The sequence below is a fragment of the Schistosoma haematobium genome, chromosome ZW (assembly GCF_000699445.3).
Source record: "Schistosoma haematobium chromosome ZW, whole genome shotgun sequence".
Lineage (NCBI taxonomy): Eukaryota > Metazoa > Platyhelminthes > Trematoda > Strigeidida > Schistosomatidae > Schistosoma > Schistosoma haematobium.
The window spans coordinates 30,767,394-30,779,135 of NC_067195.1; the positions used below are offsets into that span (position 1 = coordinate 30,767,394).

The following is an 11,742-nucleotide window of genomic DNA, read 5'->3' on the forward strand; positions in this document are numbered from 1 at the left end:
GCAATTCTTATTTAGAAAACAATCCCATTCTAAGTGGTCGACGCGTTTGTCGCGAAAGCGTTAAATATAATCTACTCAGACTCGAACTCTGGGTGTCTACATGCGTATGGAAACTAAGTTGGACGAGTACGCTATACTAGTTCTCGTTTAACATGTCAGGAATCCAATATAAATTCTCAGTTGTGAATGAAATCGGTTACCAAGATTGTACCACATTTTTGTCAGTCGTATTTACTGGATACACATTTGTAATTCTATCCACAATTTCGTAAGCTTTATTACCGACAACTGAAATCAGACGTCAACTAAAAAGTGCAGATAAAAACGTACTACCGTGCATATAGCAGTAGGAACAGTAGAAGTCATAAGCGAACAAGCTATATATTACCTAACTAGTATCCAGTGTTATGGGACTGATTATCCGTGGATGTAACTAGTACCAGCTAACTTTCTTGTGATAGATAAGAATTCCTTAGATATAGCTCTTCATTAACTACTACAACCAACTGATTTCAAATACGCAAATGACTGCAACGGTAATCCATTTTAGCACAAACTGTTCAAATCGTAAATACCTGGCCAACGAAATCCTCTAGACAACTGAGATAACCAATAGGAATAACAATAAGTAGAACAAGGTGTACTTTCTATTAAAATTAGGAAGCATGGAGGGTACAAACTAATCGAATACGTAACTAGAATTGGTCATTTATGTTAATTGAAGTCCCAATGCATCGATGGTGCAGACCTTTTTAAAATATTCGTATTTCCTAGAGATATTGGTTTGCTGCGATCGATAAACCGATTGGCCTGAAGACCAAAATACGCAACCATGATTTCTGGCACAGACTCATCTACAGGAGGCAGTTTGTTTAGAGCAGCTTTCTAATAAAAGTAAAGATTATTTCGGGGAAGCTACCATTTTTTCTGCACTAGCTTTCATCTTCAAACAAGCATCTGCATGACGTTCAGCGTTCGCCATCTGCGAAGTCGTCTGTTAGCAAAAAGCACTTACCATAATCCTTCCTTGGCTCTGAACTTTAGTGACAGCACCCGACGTATCTTTAGGATATTCAACTGAAAAACCTGCATATTCCTTCTTGAATTTATCTACTAGCCCTGGGATGGGGACGGCATGTGCATAGTGTTCCCAATTAATTGGTGGCAGAGATTCTGGAAGTGATGTTATCCTATGACGAACAATGTCTAGTAAATTAAGCTATCTTACTTAGATACAAGATTGTCTGTCTTTGTCTTCAACTCTCTAAATTGATCTAATTGATGTTTCGGGCATTTTGAATACAGTTCAGTCCAATTCACAGCTGAAACCACAACACGCCTAGAGGTCATTGCTCGAAATGAAAACCACACTCCAAGGTTAACTGTGAGTATGTACGTCAATTGTAGGTAAATAAACGATTAAACGAATTTATGAAACTGACACTTATGTGATAGAATAGAACCATAAAATCGTCTAAATTGATAGGATGAAAAATTCCGTAGCTTTTTATGCCCAATTAATTGGGTCGCTACATCTAATGTTCAATATAAATATCTTGAACAAAAAAAAGGCTTCGTCTCTCAATATTAGTATTTTTCGCATACGATAAGTGTTGAACTTCTGACATAGGGGTTTAAAATATTCGATTGTGTCAATAATACACCCAGTGAGATGTAGGAATATTAATTTACTTTAGCAAGTTACAGTTCGAACTGTATTTACTATACTACAGATGACCTCTGACATCTGGAAGTTACTGGAACCACACTTGGTGTAGTAGCAGCATAGACAAAAATCCAGTCGAAGTTGTGGGTCTTGATCCTGGATTTTCTAGATGTCTTAATGAAAATTATGTTCAGCCCTAGTTTAACAAAATACTCAGTACTTCGATAGGGGACGTTTCAGGGGCTACTTCAAGAGACCATAGCACTCGAAAACCTCTAGCGTCTGCTTCTTTGAGGTATTCAGCTTTTTTTAAGTCACAACTTAGAACCTTATTTCACAGACTTGTTCAGGTGGTGTTTCATCGACAATGTAGTGGTATCAACTAACATATCCAACGTATTTATGCGCAGTCTTATTATGATCAGCGAACCATAACTTTGAGGTCAACGAAATAACCTATCTCAACCAACTTAGAGAACAAGGAAACGATTATCACCGTCGGTTGGTTTCAGTGACTTTATATTATCTACAAATAAGGGTGCTGACCACTTGAGAAGTTTTGTTAAGTCCCTTTTACTCCCATCTGTATTCGGCTTTAAAAATATTTGCCTGGTCTTTTATTATGCCTGTTATTCCAAATTTGTGAAGGTTTTGCATAGGCTATGAACAAGATACCTGAAAACACGGCTTGCTAAAATGCAAGAATATTAAAACAACAAAAAATCCGTTATCTCGAGCCACTGTTCAGTCTTTTCTGATAGTTTGTGATTTGGTTGAGCGAAACCATTCACTCCGAAGCCCTCTTTATTTCGCATCTGCATGAATTAGCAACATATCTTAAATTGTTTTTTTCAATACCTTAACTTTTGTGTTAGTTAAAATGATGGGACAGTGGTGGGACGTGAGCTCTTTTTTTTGTTCTTAAGTATAGGTCTAATGATGGTGTCGTGCCAATCGCTCGGTATTTAGGCCTGATAGACGTATTGAGCAACACAGTGGGTGTCATCGACCTTATGTCCGTGAAAGATTATAGGAATTGTAGATATTATCCAACAGGGCTCGTAGACTTGAGAGCATTCGGACTACTCAGAAATCTAAAGAAAGTTTCATGGGTTACAAGCACTCATATCACGAATAACATCTTGAAATTATGGCTGTAGCATTGTCAGTTATCTAGATATGAGTTGGCTGACAGCATTCTATCGGATCAAGGGTTCCATGATGAAGTATTTACTTGCTTCCTTCTTTATGAAGACAGCATATTTCCCATTATTATGTGTTAAATTTTAATGGATTTGTGTTTAAATTAGGATCTCGCGCTCCGCCTGTTGTATGCATAATGTGTAAAAACCTACAACAACAACCTTGAGGACTTTTTAAATCACTATTCAGGGATGGGTAAAAATGGGTCCAACATGTCTATAAGCATTGATAACAATAGTGTCCTCCGAGAAGGCCTCATTTGAGTAGTTTGACAATCCTTCAGATTTAGCCTCATGTGACTCGATCAGAGTGCGTGAGTTTCGTGCATTGTGAACAGATGAAACAACCAAATCTTTAATGTCCGCCATAACAAGCGAAGGGCCTTACTACAGTCATTTAGACTATTCTCCATCAGATTCAGAACCAAAATCTTTAAGGTCTGTTGTGGGACAAAGTTTCAACAACTTTTCTCATCCTTCATTTTATTCCTTTCTCTTATCACCCTCATTATTTCATTTTGGTGTTTTTAGAGCGTGCTCGCTACGTCATGAAGAGAGGTTCCCCCAGTCACCATGAGACATAAAAGTAGTGCAGGAGGGAGAGACCTCCGAGCTTTGCTCAAAAATTAGTTGAACCGAAGTGATAGTTAGGAACGAGAGGAACGAGAGTAGATATTGATGCGAAAAATTAGGGATATATGATTGCTCTGAAACCGTCCAATTTTCAGCTTGGACCTAATATATCACGTGCGTGAAGACACCAGTGTGTTTTTCCGCGGCCTATCACATATTTAAAAAGGGTGTACTTCGGTTATCTGGGAGTATTTTCTAAATAGACGGTCATAATATATAGAATCACAGTTGGCTATCTAACTGCTGTTGAATTAACCCGAAGGGATGCACACGGGTCACCACTATGGCTTATTATGTTTTGTTCACTGAAATGGCCAGGCTAGAAGGCTTTTTGAGCTTTATCGACTCGTCGAAACTTGTTCTTGCTTCTTCGAAATGACAGTGGTGATTGGTGCTTAATAATTTATCATAAAACCACTGGTGTAAAGCGTGCTTCGACCTATGTCGTTTACCTCATAGTGATGAATCGAGGACGGCTAAAAAAGGTGTGACTGTGTTTTTGGAAATCAGGTGAGTAAGCACAACAACCGGACTGTCATTTTTCAAGAGATTATCCCTAAAACAACAGTTTAAATCATTTTTGTTTGTTTTAGATGGAAAATTAGAAGTGCTGCTAAACCTTCCAAACATTTCAGCAGCAGTAATAATGGTGGTATTTTATCTCTGAATTTTCAGGTTCACATCATCTTTACAGGCTTGATCAACAATTTGCAAGATGAGCTTACAAATCAGGTGCTACCCAAGCAGGAGTATTATTTAAATAAAATCAGTGAAATCATACAATAGAATATTCCTGCACATTTAACAACTGGCTAATAAATAAATATGTATAATAGAACTAAACAGCGACTTTACAGTCGTCAGAAACTTTCCAAAAATGACGGAAACTTCACAACTGCTGTAGCAGTCGTGGAGCTGTATGTAATCAGATAGGAAAAAATAAACGGAAAATGTGACGAAAACAAGCGGTTCACAAAGTCTAGTTTTATGAAATCGAGCAACCTAGGCCTTTAAACTAGTAGGTGGAAAATAAACTAGCTGCTGTCCTTGCGATAAAATTGATATTTAAAATTCTACTTGATGAAAAATTCCCATTATATTAAAAACACAATTGTATGAACGAAGAATATTCTTTTCAATAATTTCTCATCAGGTTCTACAATTATAAATCCAGATTAATAATCCATAAAATTGGCCAGATTTAAGGCAAAATACATCATTTGGAAATTGTAATATGTGAATCAGGAATTGTTTGTTATATAAATAAAATTGTTAATGTTGGGGCTGACTAATATAAAGTGTTAACTTGAATCAGTTTATAAGTGAAATGAAATTGTGAGATAAATTATCAGAATAAATATAGTCAACATAGGTAAGAGAGAGAATATTGTGATTACAAGTCGGAAATTGCGTAATATGTAAAATAATTAGGTCAAATATAGTAGATTCGGGGGTGGATATTGAATAAATTCCTCAAAAAGGGGTTATCAAGTGTAAAGACAATAATAGTAATAATAACAATAATAATAATAATAATAATAGTAATAACAATAATAAGTTTGGGACATAAAATGAACATTAATCAGATTACGTCACCACATTATAAGATTGATTATTAGCTAGTTGGCCAGGGTAAAAGGAGTGGCTGAACATACTTCTTTTGGATACAAAGCTCTGGCTTTTTGATCCGAATAGCAATTGCTTCAGCCGTCTGTAGGATTCGCAGTCTGACGGAATTAGGTAGACTGCTGTTGACACGATAAACTATTGCAAAAGATTGTTCCATGTTGGCTGTATGTCTTGTTTGGACTAAATGGTCTAAGATGGAGCTGTTAACAGTTTTGACGACACCTTTGCTTAACCACACGGGTAGGTGCTCACGAGCTCGAATGTACATATTCCTAGAACATCTGCCAATATAACTTGCTCCACAGGAGCAGTTGAATTGATAGATACAGAAGGAGGTGGCTAGTCTAGGTAATTTATCTTTCAACCTCGGAGTGATTATTGGTCGTGTGGAGAATAGTAGTTGTAGTTTAGCTGCGTTAAAAGTCCTTTGAATTGATCTACTTAGCTTAAGTCTTAACATTTCACTCGGCGCGTCGCCTCTGAATTGCAAGTGTATATATAGAGGCTTTCTATTTACCGTTGGATATCCTCTACGCTGTCTTTTATTGGCTAAGTTTTTATTTATAAATTTCTCTGGATATCCATTTTCTTTCAGGGTTGTAAACAATGTCTTTGTTTCATCTTCAATCGTATCCATAGTGCATATAGTCTTGATTCTATGATGTAGTGTCTTGATAAGGTTCCTTTTTTTGTTGTAGAGGAACGAAACTGAAAAAGTTAGTATATTGACCCGTCCAGGTCATTTTCCTGCTTATGTTTCTTTTTAGCGATCCATCTTTTCTCCTTGTAAGCAGAACATCTAGGAAGGCTATTTTACCCCTATTTTCTTTCTCACATGTGAATTTTATGGACGGGTGAGCTGTATTGAATTGCTCGAGTGTTCTTATCAAGTCCGTACGCTCGTTACAAAGGATAAATGTATCATCCATATATCGACAGTACAATGGAAACTTATCGATCTATTGTGCCAGTGGGCCGTTTGCTAGTTTAGAAAGGAAAATGTCTGCCAATATGGGACCCAGGGGTGAACCCATCGCGACGCCATCTATTTGTCTGTAGATTTCTCCATTGAATTTGAAATGTACATCCATAGTGCATTTTAGTAATAATTCTTTGATGATCTCTACAGGGATTGTCGTTTCTAGTCCCTGTTCTCTAAGTTGTTCACAAATATATTCTACAGTTTCTCTGAGTGGAACATTTGTGAACAGTGATGCTGCGTCAAAAGAAGTCATCGTCTGATCTTTCGTGTTTATGTTTTTAATCCTGTCAACGAATTGGAATACGTCCTTAATACTATGTTTTGCCAGACGATTATGGAGTGGTTTCAAAACAGTTACTAGCCACTTTGCTACAGCATGATATTGGGGATCATACATGTCCGAAATTGGCCTTAATGGGATATCCGGTTTATGTATCTTTGGCAGTCCGTATAACCTAGGTAAATGTGTACCTATTGGCTTAATTGTTTCGTATACGTCTTTTGGAATCATTTGTTGATCTCTGAGCTTTTTTAAGGTTTGGGTCAGTTCATTCTCTATCTTATTATTGACATCTTTTTGGTTATTCAGTTTCTGAAATTTTTGAAGATCATTCAAGATATTATTCATCTTGTCAATGTAATCGTTTTTGTTAAGTAGGACGGTTCCTGTTCCTTTATCGGGTTTTGTGATGATCAGATTCTCGTCACTAATGAGATCCATGATAGCCTCCTTGTGTTTCTTAGTTAAAATACTTCTGTAGTTATATCTACTATTCTTAAACTGATAGCAACAGTCAACTAGGTTTGATTTGAAACGTTCAAGTTCCTGGTCAGAGGTCGGAACCAGATCTGATGTCTGACGATTTAGGTTTTCAAATTGTATGTCCGTATCGATTTGATTTACGCGGTTTCGTGTATCACAGAATTTTAGGCCAAGTGCTAATACTTCAAGTTTTTCTTTATTTAATTCAGTACAGGAAAAATTGTGCACATACCTTTTTGTTCCGTCGAAAATTTATTTTCAACCGGTTGATTTTCAAGGCTTTTGAGAAGTTGGATATGTTTCTTGTTTGAACGTTCCTTAATTATTTTTGTGACATACTCCATAAACTGGGACTTAAGGTCTTCTGGTAATTCATCAACTGCAAATCTTCTGCGAGCAATGTTTACTTCTATCTCTGTCAAGTCATTATTCAATGTGTCAATTTTATTAAGTGCATAGCGTTTTAATGTTTTTCTATTTGGATTAATATGATTACGGCGTAGTGACTTATAGAACAGTTTCGGATAATGACATGATTCGACACAGTTCTTTATAAATTCCAATGAACTTTCCGTTTCAGTGAACTTTGTGTTCTACTTCAGGAACTCATTGAGTGCCTTCAACGCAATGGGTTGATCACAAGATTTTAATTGATGAAAAATTCCCATTATATTAAAAACACAATTGTATGAACGAAGAATATTCTTTTCAATAATTTCTCATCAGGTTCTACAATTATAAATCCAGATTAATAATCCATAAAATTGGCCAGATTTAAGGCAAAATACATCATTTGGAAATTGTAATATGTGAATCAGGAATTGTTTGTTATATAAATAAAATTGTTAATGTTGGGGCTGACTAATATAAAGTGTTAACTTGAATCAGTTTATAAGTGAAATGAAATTGTGAGATAAATTATCAGAATAAATATATTCAACATTTTAACAGAGAGAGAGCGAGAAAATTCTACCGATAAATCGCCAGAGCTTGATGCAGTGTGAGGAACGTTTTCCCTTATACTTTCATGATCAGTGTGTCTCATAAAATATCAAACTAACCGAGCAACCCACATCATTGAAGACCTTATCTTCCGTAACAATCTGATCTTTCCTTTAAACCGGCATGCCTAATATAACACACCGTTATTTGCGACTTCATTATTATTGTACGCTAGTGTCTCAACGTCGAGAGCTCCATGAGGAACCGTTTTGAGTTCACTCCTCTTCCTGATCTCTTTCGACTTCCTGAGAGATAAAATTAACTCAATGGCACCAATTTGCGCGCATGAATGTCAAAATGCAATGCTATGAAATTCACACCAAGCGAACACAGAAAACACACGTCTTATACGATAGATCTCTTCCGACTACCTCCATGGAGGGCAATCCCAAACTATTAACTACTGAAAACTTGGAAACTAGTAAAAACTACCGTATAGATGCAGCCAAAACTTACGCTAACTTCACCTTTATTTGGAAATGGTAAGACGTGTTGATTCCAGAGCTCCTTCCGACAGTATTCAAAACATATAGTCACCCGCATCTAGAAACTTTATAGTACTTCGTCTCCACAAAATTAATAGGAACCTCTTGGACCTAGTAAAGAGAGGCATCAGTATGTTGGTCACAAGATTAAGGGACAGGCCTTATGAAAACCGATTCGGCTGCCTTCGATTACTTTCCCTAAGCTAAAGAAGAGCATGAGGCTACCTGACAATGACGTATTGAATCACAAATACTCCCAAAAAAACGGCCTACCTCAATCTGATACTTGTAACTCTAGAAGCAATCTATGACGAATGGCATGTGGAGACAGTCAACTTAGACTTATTTTGTGATGTGATTAGAGAATCAAGAAGCCTTGACAAACTACGGGAGTCATTTTTTGGGGGCGATTTCATTTAATTCACAGCTCGTAAAACGGTAACATTTATTTTTCCCCTAGTTTATTCTACAAATCATGAGCTTTCGTTTGATATATGATTCACTGTCATAGCCTTTCCTGTTCCAAGGCCATTGTAATTCAAACGTACCGTTTTGTACTCTATTGTCTACGCTGGTTTCCAGTCTTGGACATAATTGTATTGTCGTAATTATTATACGTTGTGGTCAGGTTAGTCATCTGTTTATTCACGTATCTTTTTGCACCTATCTGAAATCGGGAACCAAGTCGGGATTGGGGATAAATCGAGTAGTGTTCCAGTTGACTTGTCCTCTCTCACTTGCATACTTGTCAGCCAATCAAGTGATAGAATAGTTTTCGTCTCTCTACCTTAAGAAGTTAGTCTCACTTCGAACTCACGTATACTAGCCTCAAGGTTAAGGCGGTCGGCCTATCCCGTAAAGATTTTAATCTAGACTAAACAAACATCCTCTGCACAAAATTGGGTAGACAGATCAAAGACGTAATATTTTGTAACTACTTTGTTTGCTGTTCCCATTTTTAATTAATTCTCACAATTGTACAATTACCATTATTAAGCGTGAAGTTGTTTAAAAAAACATAACCTTTGACCTCTCATTCCGGTTTGTGAACACATTGGTTGTCGCTCACAAATACACTACTGCGTGCATAATCCATTCTAGTTTTCAGAAAGACCCGTCTATTCATTCCCCTCCAGACACATTTTGACCTTGCACTTATCGGCTTAACAACAATGACTTTCTATATGATCTTACACGAGTTAAATGCTCACCCCATTCATCATGTGTGTGTAATTCATTTTTGGTCTGACTATAAATGTTCAGTAAAGCTTGGTCAGGACGAGCTGTCTCACTCGCCTTCCTTGCTGTGTCTCATTTCATTTCGCTTCACTTTCTCCACTTCGTGTTCCTGATTAACTGTTCAGATCAACAATTATATTAAGTGTACGTATTCAAAATCCACCCTCATATTAGGCTTAGTTAATTTCGTTATTCACTAGTGCAATCTAAGCCGATAATTATATGCTAGGGTTGCCGGCATGTATGTGTTGATGGAAATCTGTTAGGTCCCGATAAGCATAATGGATGGTAACTTTTGGGATCCATTTATGGACCAATAATATGCGTATACTACTGGTCCATCCATTATGCTTATCGGGACCTAACACAATCATCGTACGATCTCAATGCAGTCAGATACCGGGCAACCAAATGCATATCAAAGAGCGAATACATAGATTGGATCACACCTCTTTTCACTCACTATCAGGTTCGTTTGAAATGCTCTCTCAGCCGATATGACCATAGCCCACTCAGCAGATAGCTTTACGAAGAGTTTTGATAGTCACGTACTCATATATGGATTGTCGCCCTTCTCATATAATGGCTGTACAACATGCATGTCTTGTACCTTATTATTGCCATAACTATCGTATTTATTATTTCTAATAATAGTATCATTGTCGTTTTTGTCATTATTACTACCAAAGTAGTCAGTCGTTTATTTACAGTATTTGTGTAAACTTCCATTTACTAATGCTGACTGTTATCTTCTCTTTGTTTCATTGCAGTCGAATTTCCATGATCCCTCATATTCCGATAAACTGAATCCATGCCAGGCAATGTGACAAATACTGGCCTCAGCAATCTCACTGCCATAGAACGAACGCATTTATTTTTATCCAACAAATATTAACTCCCAATTAACTACTACATTCACTAAGATTAGCACATTCAAGTGACTAAACTAAGACATTAGACAGCAGTAAAAACTATGAACCTATCGAAAGACCAATAGTTGAGTGTAAAGGAGTGGATTGGGTGGGATTGTAATCAACGTTATCACGTTAACTTAGTGTATTACAGACCCGAATAATGATCACTATTTCAGCAATGAGCCAATATATTTTCGTAACTTAAGGCAGACTTCTATCGCGTCTCACTTCATCTACCAGTCAGTTACAGTTTTTACTCCTTTGCTCTCTGATTATGGAACTCGGGTTAACTTTTATGACCAACACAACATACATACACTACATGCTGGTAGCAGATTTCTAGCTTTCCAGTATTTTACTTGCTTTCACATACACGACATAATGAGACGAAATCATTAAATGATGTTATATAGTGTATTTTCACTAACAAATTTGGAACACAGCGGTAGCGTCTCTAAATTGGTCGCAGGTTTTCAGGTGACTGGATCTAATAATGCTTTCGAATACATCACAGGTATCCACAATAACTGATCATAACTCATTGATGGAATAGAGCTATCCACAATACTGAGGAGAATGAGTAACTAGAGATGGTCTTCTTTAGTTGCTCTCAATAACATCAAAAATGACGGTTGGAAACGAACCCAAGGACGATTAGAAAATCCATGGCGGCTGTTACATACATTTCTAGCTAAAAACGCCCATTCTGGTTTCTGATATCTAAAACTAATACTCAAAACAAAAAATGGATTAATATTTTGCCAGATAAAAATATAAACATGCCTAAGAAAATACACTGACCTGAGTCGCGGTAGCAAAAACCGGGAAGATAAATCTGATCCGAAAAAATTAGCGCGAGCACTTAGGCTATCATCTAAATTGAGGAATTTCAGAACACTATAAGACTAAATTATGCAGCGAAACCAAAAGGCTAGCGAAAAATCACATGTGGAGGCAAACCAATAGCCATTTTTTATTAAGACAGCGGAAATTACAATTTCCCCTTCATTCTGATTATTCGCTAAGTAGACTGCCAAAATTACGAACCGGAGTTTAGTTTATTTTCAGTCAGACCCACCGGCCAACACTTTCAAGAAGAAACTAAATATTTACCTGAAAACATACTTCACATATTACAACACTTCAGTCGACCTACTATCCTTAGTGACGAGGGATAAATACTGTTTTGTACAAAGTCCAACGGTTGTTTATTTGCATCGTTGTCAA

The 11,742-nt window shown here is 36.8% G+C and overlaps 1 protein-coding gene across 1 annotated transcript; it reads right to left on the minus strand.

Annotated features, from left to right (window-relative positions):
- Positions 1-1,742, minus strand: ATP5H (ATP synthase, H transporting, mitochondrial Fo complex, subunit d). The gene is made up of 5 exons (XM_051211005.1): positions 1,443-1,742; positions 1,229-1,382; positions 1,016-1,190; positions 920-982; positions 1-885 (listed from the first exon to the last, which is right to left on the minus strand). Exons 2-5 carry the CDS (start codon positions 1,348-1,350, stop codon positions 715-717), a joined length of 531 nt encoding a protein of 176 aa, XP_051071034.1. The 5' UTR covers positions 1,351-1,382; positions 1,443-1,742; the 3' UTR covers positions 1-714.
- Positions 1,743-11,742: the final 10,000 nt, after the last annotated feature.

What these genes read in the sequence shown, in the direction of transcription:
- ATP5H (XM_051211005.1), bottom strand. Translation starts at nt 1,350, where the DNA reads ATGACCTCTAGGCGTGTTGTGGTTTCAGCTGTGAATTGGACTGAACTG. An exon ending in AGAGCCAAGGAAGGATTATG is followed by an intron (nt 983 to 1,015) that starts GTAAGTGCTTTT and finishes ACGACTTCGCAG; the next exon opens with ATGGCGAACGCTGAACGTCA. An exon ending in AAGCTAGTGCAGAAAAAATG is followed by an intron (nt 886 to 919) that starts GTAGCTTCCCCG and finishes TACTTTTATTAG; the next exon opens with AAAGCTGCTCTAAACAAACT.